Raw genomic sequence first — 18,588 nt, 5'->3', positions numbered from 1 at the left:
GTTTTTTCTGTGAACAAACTATAAGCAGTAGATACAAGAATCATTAGTAAGTTGGCTTAATTAATAGCTGAGGTCACATTTTTATAATTGTGAACTAATTAGCTTAATACTACTCATCACTGATCATCAAACCTCTTAGTCAGTCAAGCTGCTAAATTACCATCAAGCCTAAATTCAGAAAAACAGAGGTTTGAAAAAGGTAGATTTCAAATGCTAATGAGTTTTCATTATAGTAAACTGGTAATTATACAAGAGCACGCTATAAAATAAATTCTAGAGAGCATATATACACCAATAGAAGACAGAGAAAATAAAACCCATGGCCTACCTCATATTCCCTGCCATAAGGAGGCACAGATTGTAAATGTGAGAAAAAATGAAGAGGAAGAGAATGGTACTGAAGAACATTGTCATCCAAGATCCATGATCCTCTCGAAACATCTTTAGCCGGAGTAACTGACCTTTGAAGTGAATATTATGAGAAATCAGTTCTATTTTATCCAGAATACAAATGTATCTCTACTTTAGGGCAACAGCAAAACGGTTTGCTAAACTGTACTTATGAAATACAATAACTTCATTTTCTATAATTTTTTTCAGGATTTTACAGTTTCTATACCATTTTCAGCCTTTTCTTACACTCAGCATAACTGGAGAATATTCCTACAATATTATAAGGTAGTTGGGTATGTGCTCCATAAACTGATGTCCACCCAACTTACAATCTGATACACTAATGTGAACCCCTGTATCTATAAGGAACCCCATGGGCTGAGCAAGGGTCTGTACTAGTGGTTCAAACTGTAGGATCTCAGCCCTAGTTTGTTCAAGGAGAATACTACATCAATTCAATTAAGACAAATTACTATACAAGGGGAAAATGTCTCTGGAATTAATCTAAAAGCCAACGTAATACTCAGGGCAAGGGTCACTTTTTTGTACTGTGCTATGCTGTAGGTTAACTATTTTATAGGATATACTTTTACAAAGGATGTGCCTTAGAGTTCTGTGTTCACACCTGTCAAATTCCCCATGAAAGGGCTTGCAGACGATATCCACACTCTGTGGCATTGATAGAACTCCTTAGTCTTATTATTTGATCTGACAGAGGTACTAAAATTCATAAGAAATAATAACAAACCATTTTGCAAGCAGAGAGAAGAAATGGCAACCTGTGCAAAAAACACAGGAAACTGTTAGGCTCAGGAAAAGCCAAAATGCAAAGCAGAAAAAATTTAAAAAAAAAAACAAAATGAAAAAATGATGTAAATACCATACTGAAGCAAAAGAAGGTTGGTTTGCTCTATAACAGGAATATAACCAAGCTTAAAATCTCTTCAGGGTATCTGGTTCATAAATGCAATGAAAACACACAGGCATTTTCTTTTTGCAAGAAGTAAAATAAACAATAATAAAACACACACTACCAGTTAATATTTAATCCACATCTTTCTCAGCATCTATCACTTTTTTCTCCCCCAAAATGTTTTAGATTGTCTAAGAATCTTTTACTTTAACTGTTCCCTCAAAATATCTTACAAATAATATGTACACTGAAAAGCAGTGATCAGAAGTGGAAACACTGCTGTCCTTCTGAGTCAGGAGTAGCAGGACTCCAGTTCAAGGAGTATGAAGATGTTTGTTTAGAAGGGGAATTATACAACTGAAGGGGTATTTCCAAAGTTAGGTCTTGATCCTGCAAAGTTCTGAGTACTCTGGTCCTTATCCAGCAAAGCACTTAAGCACATGCTTAACTTTAAGCAGATGAGCAATCCCATTGATTTAAACCTAAGCACATGCTTAAGTGCTATACTGAATCAGGTCCACAATGCTCAGCACCTTAGAATGAGCCCTTAGATTGGGAACTCCTAAATTAGAATTTGGTCTAGCCTAGAGCTGGCCAAAAACAACAAACAACCAAAAATATTCACATAATTCCACCCCCCACCCAACTTCTTTTTGAAATTTCATTTAGATGTTGATTTTCTGACAAGTTGCAGCGAGGCCACACCTAGTCTTCAAAATGTACCATGGGATCCTTAATTATCACAAGTGTTTACCAAAAATTACTGCCTGGGTCAGAGGGTTTGGTATACTGCAGTTGTTCTGTAACTTTCTCTCAGAAAAATCCAAGACAATTGTGCTGGGCAATTTCCGCTTTCTTGTAGAGTTCGGCAGGTTGCCATGCATCCTGTTCAGTATCCATGGAATGCCGACATGGGAGATTTTGAGATGGGTTGAGCTACTCAAAACCACTACTATGGCAAGACACTGGAGCACTCACATTCCAGTACTTACCAGCAGGGCCAGCTCTAGGTTTTTTGCCGCCCCAAGCAAAAAAAATTTTGGCTGCCCCCCGTCCCAGCCCTGAGCTCCTCGCTGCAACCCCCTGCTGCCCCGGCCCTGGGCTCTCCCCCCTCCATTCACACCCCCTGCCACCCAGCTCTGGGTTCCCTCCTTACCCCTCACTCTTAGCCCCCCACACCACACACCTCTGCTGTCCAGCTGGGCTCTCCCCCCCGACCTTGCACCCTCCTTTTCTGCAGCATGCCCTGGGTCATTGTAACTCCCTCCAGGGCAGTCATTCAGCATGCGGAATTTTAGATGTGGCACAGAAACGCAGGATTGGTTCCCATATGGTACAGAACTGCAATAAAGTGGACAATTTTCAGCTTGTGTGATTGGAGATATTGGATGCACATTATAAACTGTCCTACATAAAAAGGAAAAGTTAAGGTGCCTTTATTATTCTTTGTTCCACTCTATTTCTATGGGGAATTGCCATGCCAGTATACTATCTTCTTCTAACAAACAACAAAAAAAGGCAATGGCTGTTGAAAATTGCAATCCCGAGTCCTGTATAACGACGCTGGAAGCATTTCTTGCTCAATTTATCCTACCTTTTTCCAGTAAGTTACAATAGATCAGTATATTTGGATCTGGGAGAAAATGAAAGTAACAACTTGCCCCAAATGAGCTTGAGCACTCCTGAATTTTGAGGTGTTCAAATTGGACAGGCAGGTGCTTGGGGGGTGTTGGCTGTGGCTTCATGGGGGACCGGCACAGATGTATGCAGCAGCAGCGTGATCCTGCGCACTTGTGCGGAGCCAGACACACTGCGTCTGAGTGGCCACGGATAAGGGGGCTGTGGGTGGAGGAAGGTGGTATGGGTCCGGGGGGCAGTCAGGACAGAGACAAGGGGCGGTTGGTGTGGCGCAGAGGTTCAAGGGGCAGTCAGGGCAGGGAGAAGGGGGTTAGGGTTGGGGGCAAGGTCAGCGGACAGCAGCGCTTGGATAGGCATGGGTGTCCCAGGGTTTGTCAGGCGACAGGGTAGCGGTTGGGTCCTACGTGGGAAGTGGGGGAGTCTCAGGAGGGGCAGTTGGACAAGAACAGCAGCGCTTAGATAGGGGGTGGGGTCCCAAGGGGTAGTTAGGGGCAGGGGTCCCAGGAGGGGCAATCAGAGGACAAGAAGCAGTGGTGCTTAGATAGGAGGTAGGGTCCCCGGAGGGGATCATCAGGGGACAGGGAGCAGGGGCAGTTGGATGGGTTGGGGTTTCTGTGGGGAGGCAGTCGAAAGGAGTGGATGGTGGCAGGGTGGGACAACCCGCCCTCCCCGTGGAGTGTCCTGTTTTTTGAATGTTAAAATATGGTTCCCTACCTTTCACAGTGCAACTCTCCACTCACAGCATGCTGCAGCATGAGGTCCCCCTCTTCCCTTTCCAGTTGGTAGTGGCTAAGGGAATGCTGGGAAATGTAGATCTTTCCCTGCTTCAGGGCTGGTTCTATAGGCAGGGAGCTAACCAAGGAACTACAGCTCCCAGGGCCCCCTGTTGGTTCTCAGCTCCCATGCTGGATCCCTGCCGCCCCTGCAAATGGGCTGCCCCAAGCACCTGCTTGCTTTGCTGGTGCCTAGAGCTGCCCCTGCTGACCAGGCTCAATCCTGCTTAAGGGCTGAGATGGAACAACCTCACAGAAAGATCTGGTGGTTAAGGCTGTCCACTCGGTCTCAGGGCAGCTGGGTTCAGTTTCTTATTGTTCTACTGACTTCTTGTTTGACCTTGCTCAAACTGTTTACTTTCTCTGTGCATCAGTTCCCCACAATACTTCCTCTACACCTAGGAGCGAGCCTACCAGTCTGGATCCACAGACTTGTTTTATCAAGGCTCACACTAGTCCTCTGAAGATAGCATCATAGATATTGCAGCTTGGGCTCTGAAGCCTGTGGGCATGGGGGAACTTGGGATTCTGAGCTCCAGGTACAGCTGCAATGTCAGAGTTACGTCCAAACAGCTAGTGTTAGAGCCCTGCTAACACAAGTCTGTGGACCCCGGCTGAGAAGCTAGCTCCCAGATGCAGTGTAGACATGCCCGAAGTGCTAATGTAGTAGAAATAGTAAATAATCACATTGCAAAGCAGAGCATGTTAGTAACATTGCAAGATAATCATTTTTCATTTCCTAGCCAGAAATTGTCACTGCATCTCAGAAGACTAAATGTTCTCTGGAGTATCTGAGCTGCGATTATTTTCATGTTAATGTTCTTACCATTTTATAAATATAATATTACAAGTTTATTTGGAGTAGGATTGGCTTTACTGTCATAGGCACAACAGTCTTTCTGCAATATAATGACATACCCCAGTTCTATAGTTTACACTTAGCTGTAACGACTCCTAGCTTCTGCTTGGCTCTTAATTTGCAGCGATTAAAGATCGAATAAAGAGTGGATGGGTGAAAGAGGGAAGATTTAGAATTATTTTGCATTCAGGGCCTGAGGCCCAGCCAAAACAGAAAGAAAATGTCACAGATTTGATTTTTAAAGGGGCTTAGATCAGCATATTACATTTAACATCCCACTAATAACCTGACTACAGAAGGAATTTTTACTGATGAAGCAACATATGAGAAACATAAGAGATTTGCTGCTAAATAGCAGGCAAGGAGATTGTCTGATTAAATATGACAGGTAGTGATATACAGCACATGGCTGTAGGCAGCAATGCTAAAGGGTCATCAGCTAAAATCTTAAAACATTTTCTCACCGTTTGTTCACTGAAAATGCTTAGTACTTTACCCACACATTTCCAATATTGTATCTTCAAACTTGACAGGCTAAATATTAAACTGTACAACAGATTACTAGCATTTTTGAGGTGGAGCTGGGAAGGTTTACTGACCATTATGATTCATTTCAACCATTGAAGAAAGCTCATTGACTCATTCATCCTATTCTCTTTCATCTGTCAAATGGGAGTCTTTTCCCTTATCAAATATCTGAAGTAGAAAGAGTCCATTTTTGCTAAATTTTTGTGATACTAAAGGCCATAACACACACCCTGTGCAATCCAATACTGATTTCACTGGGATAGCCAGGTTATAAGACTAGGTAGAATTCAGCACTAAGCATTTTATTCATCCACCTAACAGGTGATTTGCTACTTCTGCCTTGTTAGTTTGCACAGAATCATCATCTTGTCTCAAAGCACATCAGTATATCCCCCGATTACCAGCGTCTGCTCTGCAGAGGGAGCTCTCTGGAGGGTTCAGTATGTGAAATGTTTGCCATGATTTTGCACAACATATACAAATAGTCTCACAAGCAGTTTGTAATAAGGGTAAAGTCCAGAAGCAGAACTTGAGGAGGGCTGGGGAATGATAAATGCAAATAATCAATGTGAAACTCTGGCTCAATTTCACTTCTGCACAGCAATTTTGAACAAGCAGTGAAATATGAAATTGACCAGTTAGGTTAGATTTGAACAGCTCATTTCTAATTAGTGTATATTTTCTGTAGACACTGCCCACATTTACCAGACCCTGCACCTAAATGTAAACTGGTGAATGTGAATGAAGCTAAACTTTCAAAAGTTAAGGAAGGGTATTGGTCCTTATAGATCAGCATCACTGCTCATTATAAAAAGGCATAAGAGGCCTTTATGTGATGACCTCTTTAAGATTTTGTATACAAGACACTACTCTTAGTTTCTAAAAAAAATATTTTTGTTATCAGCATGTTACAAGGAAAACCTGATCCTGGGAAGGTGAAGTAAATCCAGGAATAAGGGTATGGCTACACTGGCACTTTACAGCGCTGCAACTTTTGCGCTCAGGGGTGTGAAAAAACACCCCCCTGAGTGCTGCAAGATACAGCGCTGTAAAGCCTCAGTGTAATCAGGGTGGCAGCACTGGGAGCGCGGCTCCCAGCGCTGCACGCTACACCCGTAGAGGATGTGGTTTACTTGCAGCGCTGGGAGAGCTCTCTCCCAGCGCTGGCGCTCCGACCACACTTACACTTCAAAGCGCTGCTGCGGCAGCGCTTTGAAGTTTCAAGTGTAGCCATAGCCTAAGAATACATAGTTTATCTATGGGGAGCAGTAGTATTAGTTCAGTTTCCCTAGTTGTAAACCATTTACAACCAATTGTCCTAGTGAATGGGAGCCATCAAGATTCTAAACCACCATTAATGGCCCACACTTTGCATAATTACAATCAGACCACAGAGTTTATTTCTAACTTCAGATACAAGAATGATACATGCATATGAAAAGGATGAACACGCTCAGTAGGTTATAAGCTTTATAATGATACCTTACAAGAGACCTTTTGCCTAAAGCATATTCCAGTTACTACATCATTCATATTCATAAGCATATTTCCATAAAACACTATGGAGTGCAACATCACAGTGGGATCAGGTTCTTGGCTTTATTGTAGTGAGCTGCCCACCTAGGTTGACATTCTCTTAACTGCTTATGTGTACAGCCCATTATTCTTCTGCTGGAGCATGGTGACTTCTCATGGGAAGCAGAATCTTGGTTCTCCAGCCCATCAGCCCCTGAGCCGGCCTACTACAGTAAAAGCTTTGCTATCTGTCATGCTGGGGGAATGCTGGCTGCTGGTAAGTCAAAAATTCTAATTAACTAAGAAAGAGGGAGTTTGGGTGCAAGAGGGGGTGCTACTGATTGTAGCACCCCATCCTGTTTGGTGCTTTTATTGGATTACCTGGAACTTCCTACTAGCGAGGCGAAGTTTCTGTAGCCTGGTGATAGACAATCTGTTCTGGAGAGCCATTCATGTTGTAATCTGGGACGTATGTCTTGCTCAGTGTTTGTGCAACCAGTATTGATTTTCTTGGCAGTAACTTATCCTCACCACATAACACTGGAGACTAAATAACATGTGTTGTAGTGACTTGGGTGCAATCAGCAGTGGCTTCTTCATGACACCTTCTAATGGCTTGTGGTCAGACTGCATGTCCACTGCCCAAAGGCAAACTGATGGAATCATTCCATTCCAAAAAGCACAGCAAGGAGCAACTCTTCTATCCTAACACATCACGTACAACAACTGAAGCATATTTTCATGGTTTTATCTGTTTCTGGGATTTACAATAAGACCTGTCTTTTTTTCATGGTAAAACTGGGTGGATGCAGAAAAAAATATGGTAATAGAAATCTATCCTCCCTTACTGAAAGGAGGAGCCTAATGGTAAAAGACATCTCTCTTATGCAGTTTGACAATTGCTCTCTGAAGAATAATCACAGTATACAGAATATTACTAAATCCACAGATTATTAACAATATTTGCAAAATAGTATTGAATTTTGAAAAGGCTCCAGGTTAATGGAAAGTCAAAACATGATTTGGAACACAGAATCCTGTATCACAGATAATTTCAGCATTTTCAGACAAGGTAAGGGAAAGATTTGCTAAATACTGCTTCCATTTCTATTATTTTAAAGTGCCTTCCTTTTTCCTATTTCACAGGAATACATCTATCACACTCACACTGATTAATACACACATACACAAATGCATGTAACTTTTTTAATGAAGTAATGTTTGCTTCATCTTGGCAAATTCTTAAATATCCAACTACTGTCGCTTATTTCTGCCATATAGGATTTGATTTACTCTGTCAGATAGGTGCATAACTTCATTGCCTGATGAAAGAGTTTATATTGTGGATTATCTGCTCAAAAGTTGCAAAAACTTAACAACATATACTCACTTAATATCCTAGAAATATTTTTATATTGTTCCATGCATACTAACAGACATAAATCCTGAAAATATAATATGCTGAATGCAGTTGAACTTGAAATGTTCAACTTTAACAGTTCATTACATTTTATTATAGCAACTCAGTTCTGAAAACAACATATTGTACCGAATGATTAATAACCAAAAAGATAAGATGTTAGAATGAACAAACATTGCAAACTCCGTTTGATAATATATTTATAACAAAACTCTTCTTAATATCTTTTCATTAGTTTTATAAGGCTGTGTAGAACTTGAACTAACAAGAACAGTATTGAGAGCACATGCAACTAATGAGAATATATTACATGGTGCTCACTCAGCAATACAGAAAAGATACCGATGAAACATCACAACACAATGACAAAAACTAGTAATCCAACCTAAACAGCACAGGCAGGTTAAAATACAGTCATGAATTGCCAGGTAGCATTGTGGAGGTCAATAAAGAGAAAGAAAGCAATTCATTTAAAATTATGGCATTAATTTTAAGGAATAGCAGAGAAGAGGGGAAAATAAACTAACAGACCGGGTCTTAAGGAACTAAATTATATAAATAGCATGTGATGTAATGTCTTTCTAGCTTGTAGTTGGATTTAATCTTTCAATAATATAGAGCCAAATTAATCCCTGGTGTAACTCCACTGAAATCAATAATGTTATACCAGGGAATAATAATAATAATAATATATGGAGATATACCTATCTCATAGAACTGGAAGGGACCATTAAAGGGCAGTGAGTCCATCCCCCTGCCTTCACTAGCAGGACCAAGTACTGATTTTGCCCCAAATCCCTAAGTGGCCCCCTCAAGGACTGACCTACAATGCTGGGTTTGGCAGGCTAAAGCTCAGTGGTTTGAGCTATTCCCTCCTTCCTTTGTATAAAATTACTTATTCAATAGAATATTTTTGGAAAAATATTGGCCCAATGGAAGACAATCTTTGCCCAATATTTTATGTTAGATGCCATATGACTGGTTGTTTGAATAAGCTGTAACCACAAATTAACTGTGGATAGGTCAGATTCATTTCAGCGTTGTAATAAAGTCTTCCCAGCTCAAAACACAAGTTCAATAAATCATTTTTGTACAAACACTGAACTCTACTGAGCCCAACAATTTAGAGGCCAAGGCAGGTACAGTAGCCAAAGGAGATTCAGTTATCTCACTATTCATTACTTGCCTGGATCTGTAGATCCTAAGAGATATTGGCTGAATTGAAAGCAGAGCCCGGGGATTTTAGAGCACGGAGGCAAGCCAGGTGAATTAACATACCTGTTAAAAGCAATATACCTCAAGCCACAGTGCAGCTAAGGCAATTTACACCAGGTGAAGATCTGGCCCTATTTGTTCGATATAATTAAAAGGATTGAGCAACCTAATTTCTTCTAGAAACAGAAGCCAACTTGGCTCCTAAAACAGCTTGTAGCTATTCAAAGGGAGGGGAGCTGCCAGAGTTCTAACCCATATTTCTTTCTGATCCTAAAGAAAAAACACCCCAATGAAAAGATGTGGAAATTAATCCAATAAAATGGATCGCATTTTTTAAACCTACAATGCTTCTATGTTGTTTAGAGTGTAGCACACTATCAAACAAAGCATGAGTAAGATTCTGCTCTGTACCTCTTAGACATAGTACAAAACTTGCAGCCCATGCAGATGGGAGGTTAAAGTGGCTTTTATATTCCTTTCCATCATCCCAGTTCAGGACTGCTGAAGGGGTCAGTGTGGCCCCCGGAGTGACTCAGACTTCTGCTAAGTGCTTACAGGGTATTCTGATACCCACCCAATTTTCAAAGCATAGATATTTGCTTTATTTTGGATTTGATTTGTCATTCGCATCTACTCATTCTTCCAGGCCATCTCCATCGAAGGCTGAATCTGGTCAACTGAAAAAAAAATAGTTGCAGTGACTCTAAAATATTTCTTAGCCCCCAGAGTTCAATCCTGTTCCTGTTGAAGTCAAGGGCAAAACACAAGTTGATTTCAGTGAGAGAAGGAGCAGGCAGTAACAGCATATGTGACTGCTCACTAGCAACAGAAGGATATTTTCATGCTTCTGTCGCTCATCATTTTAGTCACTGAACTAACAATTTCCTTTCCTTGTGTCACCGTTAGAATAATACATGGACTCAGCCTTGAATGCTGCAATCTGTGGGAACAAAATTCTCATAACTCACAATTGCCATATCATAGTCCTAAATTCTGATATTGACCTAATCAGATCCACTGGATTGTATTATTCTGGTGGTACTGGCTAGCAGAGCAGTAAAGAAGAACCATTTCAGTGGCTAAGGACAGGATGCTAGGGTGGGAAGAAAGAAGAACTCTATTGTGGTGTGGGGCAGACAGCCAGGCAAATGCACAGGGGAGCTGGGGAAAGTTTGTGGGTCAAGGGGATAAAATTGAAGGGCAAGAGCATCCTGTGCAATTAATGGATCTCGGACTGCAACCAATGTTTTAGGTAACATTACAGGAAATATTTTAATTGATGTGACTGTAAATTCCGTGCAACATCTCTCTCTCAGATGGTTTCAGTTATCACCAGAAATTTTTGATAAATTTATGATATGGTATAATAAGCACCATCAGTACCTATAAGGCTTTTGGGGTAGTAACCATCTGGTAAGTGTTTGTACACTAGATAATATAATGTGGCCCTAATCCAGATTGATGCTCTGACCAATATTGTAATATAAATAATAATTACAGATAATAATTGCACAGGCATCATAGCTATTTTAATATTTCAAATATGGGTATCTTAATTTAGCCATCATGAGTAAGCCTATTACAAATGTATGTTTACTAAGTAAGATTTTATATCCAGATATCAGAGAGCCATAATCAAAATGGTCTTGTTCAAACAAAACCCAGAAGTCAAGAAATCCAGGTTTTTTCTGAACTTTACCACAAGTTGCTCAGCAATTTTGGTCCCAGTCCCCAAGCTGTTGAGTTCCTCAACTGCCAGTTTTGAGCCCTTCAGTTCCCATCTACATCAATTAGAGATAAATATCCCCAGAAGGGGCTAAGTGTCCTTACCACCTTGCTGCATCAAGCTCTTAATTTGAGCCTCAGTTTCTCCATCTAATAAAGTGCAGATATTAGTACTTGCTTACCTTGCAGGTCTGTGACCCATGATGGAAATGCCACCACATCTACAACTTCATGCTTGACGTTTTTCAGGAAATCAGTAGTACGCTGGAAGGCAGTATATTCTTTCACACAAGGTATTACTGTATGTGTGTTTTATTCTGAGTAAAAGCTTCTGAATATTCACTAAGCAGCAGAAACAGAGTCTCTCCACTGGAGTGTGAATGGTGAATAGATTGCCCTGCTCTGCACCTCTGTTTGGGTAGGCTTTCCACCCTTGGGAGCTGCTGAAGTAAATTGGACAGAGATGTGACAAACATAACCAGCTAGACATAATTGTGCCCAGTAGAAAAATGTTCAAATGTCAATTAATTATTTGTTGGGAATGCAAAATTCTTAGAAAAAATAAAATTTAAATTTAAAAGGCAAGCTAAGCTAAGGCAGAGTATGATTTCACTCTAGCCCTATTACTATAACCTCAGATCAAAGGAATATTTGAAACCAAATCATACAGTATAGTAAAAGAAACCCTTTCATTCATATGACCACAAAAGAGACTTGTTAACTTGTCAGGTTTAACTTGACTTGGAAAATGTTTAATAACAACTACCACCCTTATTTTCTCCAATTTACAACAAGCTTTATCAGCATAAAACACTTGTGAAATATACACAATGCTATGCACTATGCTACTCTGTTAGGGTCAAAATTACCATTTTCCTGCTCACTCTTCGCCACCTCCACCTATCAGACAAAGTCAAAGTAGCTGGGCTTTGTGCAGGCAGTGCCAAGGAGAGTGAGACAAAATTCATTCTCCCTAGTCCCAGCAAGTGCAGTGTTGATGGGCTAAATTATTATTAGAATTATTCAGAAAATAAAAAGGGACCGATCAAATGCTTTAGGGATAAGATTGCCATTGACTTCAGTGGGGTCAGCATTTCATCCCAGGTTGCCAGGATTCAGAGTTTCAGGTCTCAGACTGCCAGCCGCTGAGCAGATGTCCACATTACAAATGCCACTATCAATAAAGGTACTTATTGACATTCAATGCAAAAAGGCCAAAGAATACAATGAGCATTGAGCATTAACTACACTACTACCCTTAGAGGTTTTTCCTCCAGACCTGGGTAAAGGCACATTTGGTGGGCAGTGGGAAGATGTTGCTATTGAATGGTCTCTCTCTTACGAAAAAATAAGTTGTCACTCTCCCATGCTATAAACCTAGATTTTCTCCTCAGGGCTAAATTTAATTACAATTATTAGGTGGAAAAGAAAGAATGTTTTGCTATAGGTTCATAATGATGGCCTGTGCTGCTGCTGTCATAAAGCAATGGTTTATCCTTTTTAAATATATATATTCTTCAGGTACTGAAGATGAGCTATTACAGAATAGCCTCTGGTTTCTGAATTGTTTTTACTGATTAAAACAAGCTGAATTTTATTCAGAGTTCTGAATTGTAAATTCAGTAGATTGAATTCATGCTTTCATTTTATTTTAAAAGCTTTTGGTCTCACTTTCCCCTTTAGGCAGAGACCATGGAAAGATGCTGAATGCTACATGCATTACTTTCTTCTGCAACACCCATAGTAAACTGGAGTGGTACTGTTATTTTCTGATTATGGTTTGCCTTTTTGCTTTATTATTGGGATTTCTGGGAAATATCTTTGCAATACTACATTATACATATAGCATAAAATCATGGACTAGTAGCACTATATTTCTGTTCAATCTGACACTGTGTGACTTTACTTGGATTCTCATGGTTCCTTTTTCAGTTTACTATAATCTACAGAAGTTAGCCGTATACTCCAGTCAGATATTTTGCCAGTTCAAAAGAATATTCTTCAATATTAATATCTACGGAAGTATCTATTTCCTGACACTTATCAGCTTTGACCGCTACATAGGTGCTGTCCATCCTATCAGTTCATTAAAGTGGTGGGACAAAAACAAGGCTACATTTTGTACTGTTGCAATATGGATCTTCATTTTCATTGAATCAATTCCTGATTTTTACTATACGTTTGCAGTTGAAAAACAAAATGACACAGTAGCTTGCCTGGAATACATTGGAGAACCTTTACACTTCGTAGTGCCATTCACAGTCTCCAGAGTTGTATTTGGATTCCTAATTCCAGCCACAGTCATATTCACCTGCTATATATTGACTCTTAAGGCATTGCAACAACTGAAGAAGCGTCAACAGAGAAGAAACAGAATTGCTAAACCTCTGATGTTGATTTTTGTAGCAATGATTGTTTTTGCTATTGCATACATTCCATATCATGTAATGATGATAGCAGTATTACTTTACAGATAGAATTACCAACTAAACTCTGACAATATAAATATGATATTTACCATTTATGAACTCACTGAAATCATCTGCAGTATTAGCAGTTGCTTGGACCCAATCATTTTTATACTGGTACATAAGAATTTCCATCAAAGATTTCAAAAGATAAAATGCCCTGCTAAGCCTAGGCGTCACTGCTGCCGTTCATGGAAGGTCAGGGATATCACTGTGGCCCAGCAGAATGCTGAATTAAACTGCAATCCACAAAACATCCCCACGTGTCTCTCACAAGCCAGTTAGTTTCAGTTTCATGCACTTTTTAATTTCTTTTTTTCAGCATGGTTACAACAATCTCTTGGGAAAGCAAAAATATTGAGAAGCCATCTGAGAAATAAGAATTGCCAGATGGATCCACTGAAAAAGAAGAACAGAGATTTGGGGGGTGGGGGGGCGTTGGCCAAGCCATTGACAGTTTAAATATCCTCATCCATGTGTGTATGCAACACTGACAGACCCTGGTCCTCAGCAGCTGGGATTGAACCGGGGGCCTCTAGAACTTAGTACATGAGCCTCTACAGCATGAGCTAAAAGCCAACTGACTGTTAGAGCTGTAGAGTAGACTCAAACTCTCTCTCTAAGTGGTCTTGCTGCCACTAGATAGGACAGAACACCACACCCAGGAGCTGTGTGGGTTACACGTACATGTACATGTACACACACAAACTCTCTCTGTCTACAGAGTGCATAACATTCTGTGTAGCACTAACAAACCAAAAAGGGTTCTAAACAGCAGCTTATTCATTGTGGGTTAAATTCACTCCTGCACAGACACCCAGCAGAAAGCTGATGTCCTTCAGGGACTGAAGTCCTGCAATGGTACAAACCCTCATGCCTTATCTGCACTAGAGTTCCACTGATACTGCTAGTGGAAAGTAAATCTACCTGCAAAGAGAGCACGCTGGGCCCCAAATGAGCAAGGTACTTAAGTACGTGCTTAAGTCCATCCCTATACAGCAAAGCACTTGAGTATGAATTGTTGCTAAACTAGGACTTTAAAGTTAGATTTTCAAAAACTTAATGGCTCTTTGAAAATTCCAGATCTAATGCAACAGGGGCTTAAAAAAGCAAGTTCAAAACTTAATCTCCAAACTAAATATACACATGAACCATCACAATTATGACAGGGAAACATGTAATCAATCACTGAGCAATTAGCTTCAAATGTTCTCCAACATGTTTTCTGAACACCTTACACTAGCATAATGCATTCATGTTTTTGATTCATCTACTTGGTGAGATGGTGTTTTCACAGCTTTTACACAATAATTTGTTAATTATTAAAGCAGCTGTGTCAGTAAGAATATTAAATTATTTTCCAAGAGCGTTGTAGCCTTGTAATCTATTCTCGTATTTGCACAGTTCAGTCATTGTTTCGTTTCCATAGTTTGAAAATGACTTGATATAAAATTAATTCCATGTGGTATCAGGGCCAAATTCACTTTACAGTACATGTTTCAACTCTGTCAAGCAAAAACAATACTTGTCTTTGTCTAGTCTAATGGATTTTTTGATGTTGTCATTAGCTATTTTAGATGGTGAAATAAAGGACTATGACTTAAGCATCTGAAGTATTTGTTAAGCTGATGCAAACTGAAATACCAGATTTCACATGAAAATGGTACATCTTTGGATCTATTCTTTCCTAAGGAGTTATATACCCAACTGGGGAGACAAGCCCTCCTTTTCCTCCAAATGCTTCTTAATCTTAAATATGCTTTTGTTCTAAGGAAAAAAAAAAATCTATATTTTTGAGTTTGTTTTATCCATTGATTGTCCAATACAAACTGGACAAGTTTGTTAACAATGCACTGTGTTCCATAATATAAGCCATCACTAATGCATCACTGGACAAATACTGACAATATTAAATATACACACATACATCCCAAACGTGTGGAAGTAATATTCATGGACCAGATTCCGACACCATTTACGGAGTAAGGTGCATCTTATCATGAGAATGGACTCAAGAATCTAATGCCATGTGAAGAACTACACAGCCATGGGGTGAATGAATATGTGTAACTTTGATTGCTTTCCCTGCCCTTTACAAAAACTGGGCCATCTCCCCCAATATCACCCCACTGAACAGCTTCAAACAGCTGCCTTTTTTTTTTCTTTAAATTGACCTGCCACCGGCACATCTCCACTCCCCAATGTAATACTGCACTCAGAAAAGTTAATCTCAGTGAAAGCTGGATAGGCAAGATTCAGTATGGGACCAGCAACAGCTTTCCTAAGCATAATGTCACACATGTAAAGTCCAATATCTTCTGGCCCTACAGGGCTAGAAATGGTAGCTTCATGCCACTGGAAAAAGAGAAATTTCTAGCTCACATCCAGCAGGAAGGTGCCTTACCTTGGAGAGCTATTTACAGAAAATATTAGGTATATTTTACATTAGTTTATATACCCTCCATCTGAGCCCTGTGCAGATGAATGCAAGGAGGGCAGCTGCCTTTCTATTTAGATACACTTTATGCAATAAGTTAACAAATTAGATGCTTGGGGTGTTAATAATAGTATAGCACATTAAGTAGAAAGCTCTTTTTTTGTTATGAAAGAAGCACTCTGCTCAAAGAAGGAATCACGTCACCTTGCACTTGAAGGCACTTTTTGGATTTAGAAACAAGATTACAATTGTTTCTTCTTACAATGCCAATCTTTGCAATATCTGAGAATTCAGTCTCTGGTCACAAGCGAACCAGTAGTTGAAGACTGTATTATTATTAGAAGTTCCAAGTGAGGTTGGATTGAAAATGCATAGCAAGCTTGAGTTTGACAGGTGCACCCCATCCTCCCAAAATAACTGTGGTGCCCCACAGAATATGCCAGGATGTGAAACTACTGTCCCCCCTCCCTCCCAAGGGCAACAAGAATTTGGTCATTTCCCTGTTCACATACTTCCTGGTTTTGTCCATCCTGGCACGGTTCATGGCTCCCCGCCAGACCCTGCGCTGAAGCATATCTGCCCAGACAATGTTAACACTCGGAAAAGTTGCCAGGATCTGCTTCAGGTTCCACCTATTTTGAAACATTAACTCCACCCCTTTAAGTGTTCCCAGGTCATTTTCTCCCAGGTGTATCACCAATATATCTGGTGGCTGCTGACGCGCCTGTACACCATACAACAGCGTTATCAGTTGATCCCATAACATGGCCCTCCGTGCATGCCAACTGAATAATGTTTCGCCACTGAATCCCAGCTGGGAGCCCTCAGGCAACCTGGATGTGTGCCTATCCACCCAAAACACAATACTGTACCCACAGATCCACATCCTCATATGTATAGCCGGCTGTCCCATATTTGAAATGAGAACCCAACTGATTAATGTTGATTTTCCACTTGCGGTCTTACATATGTTCGGTATGCAATAGACTGCCAGCGCCTGATTACCAGAATAGCCTCTGCTTCCATACCTATCTGCGCAGCTGCCATAGCTGCCCCTATTCTGAATGAGTGGGAACCAAATTCATGGCTGGAATCCCCAACCTCGTTATCCCCCGTCTCAACATGGTAATCAATTGATATGCCATGAGGGGACTCCTGTCTCTGTGTAAAAAAAAAGAGGCCTTCTCTCTTCCATCGTATTGCCATGTAGGCCCCCAACACCCGAACAGGACCCAGGCTTGCCACCCTCCCCTAGGGTAACGAATGCAACCCGGATGTCTTGATCAGTTTGTCTCTAAGGTGCCACAAGGACTCCTAGTTGTTTTTGATCATTACTATGAAAATTTCTTCCCTCTTCTACGACCACCACCTAGCCATGCTCCATCTCTGTATCATCCAACAGTGTATAGTCCTCTATGGCTGACAACATTTCTAGAAGTTCTCTCTCCTCTTGATAAATGAGGTTATAATCAGTTGTCAGCACTTTTTTTAAAACATATTTACTCAACCATGCAGAACTAATGCTAATGTTGTCCTGATTAAAATTAACGTGTCCCTACAAAACAAAAGTTAAAAGGCACTGAGACATCTGCTTATATTTACCTAGTCATATTTTCATTTGGAAACACATGGTCCTAAAATGGTTTATTATAATATTCCCCATTTCAGTTTGACACATACAAATACAGTAAAATAAAACTATTCCATTTTGCTGCAATAAGAGAACAATAAACTGAATAATTAAGAGGCAAAGTCAACATTTTCACTGATTACAATATATGTTGCAATACTGTGTTCTCCTAGGTCACCGTTTGCATTAATTCTGAGGATATGGTGTCTAATAAAATGCCCAGATGTTCTTAATAAGTTAGTTAAACACTGTAATAATTCATTAGCCCACAAAACTACCTGCATGGTATGGATCACAATGTGCTGTGCAGCACATCCAGACTCTCAGATAGGCACCATTCTAGGAACCTGGATCGATACAGATAGATAAGATTCAAATTTTGCAGAGTCCTTCAAGATTTGAACATTTCTGGATGTGATGGACCGTATTCAGAAGTAGAGGACCAGCTTCATCAGCTATTACAGCTGAGTTGGGGCATGTTTCATCAGAGAAGCAAGAATTAACATGCTACAATAGAAATCTATCAGCCGAAGGGGTAAATCATGCTATGTGTCTTTAAACTTCTATATGAAAAGCAGGGCTGGTTCTAGGTTTTTTGCCGCCCCAAGCAAAAAAAATTTTGGCTGCCCCCAATCCCAGCCCTGGGCTCCTCACTGCAACTCCCTGCTGCCACAGCCCTGGGCTCTCCCCCCTCCACCCACACCCCCTGCCACCCCAGCTCTGGTTCCTCATTACCCTCCGAATTGCCCCCCGCACACCTCCTGCTGCCCCAGCCCGGGGCTCCCCCTCCACCCCACACCTCCTGCCACCCCAGCCCTGGGTCACTGGTAACTCGCTCCCAGGGCGGGTCATTCAGCAGGAATTTTGGATGTGCACAAAACACAGACAGGATTGGTTCCTGTATGGTTACAGAGCTGCAGTAAAGTGGAACAATTTTGAGCTTGTGTGATTGGAGGTATCTGGATGCATATTATAAGACTGTCCTACATAAATGAGGAAAAGTTGAGGTGCCTTTATTATTCTTTTGTTCCACTCTTTCTTTCTATGGGGAATTTGCCAATGCAATATCACTGT

General features: G+C 40.6%; 1 protein-coding gene across 1 annotated transcript in view; it reads right to left on the bottom strand.

Moving 5' to 3' along the window:
* The window catches only part of TMEM117 (transmembrane protein 117), a 363,574-nt gene that overhangs the window by 284,933 nt on the left and 60,053 nt on the right, over nucleotides 1-18,588 (bottom strand). The window contains exon 3 of the mRNA XM_075065932.1: nucleotides 329-461. Coding sequence (XP_074922033.1) covers nucleotides 329-461 — 133 coding nt within the window. The remainder of the gene's footprint in view (nucleotides 1-328; nucleotides 462-18,588) is intronic.

This window comes from Chelonoidis abingdonii, chromosome 1, assembly GCF_003597395.2.
Source record: "Chelonoidis abingdonii isolate Lonesome George chromosome 1, CheloAbing_2.0, whole genome shotgun sequence".
In the NCBI taxonomy this organism is placed as follows: Eukaryota; Metazoa; Chordata; order Testudines; family Testudinidae; genus Chelonoidis; species Chelonoidis abingdonii.
Note: the sequence above shows the minus strand (reverse complement) of the source record. Positions and strands in the feature narration are given on the sequence as shown.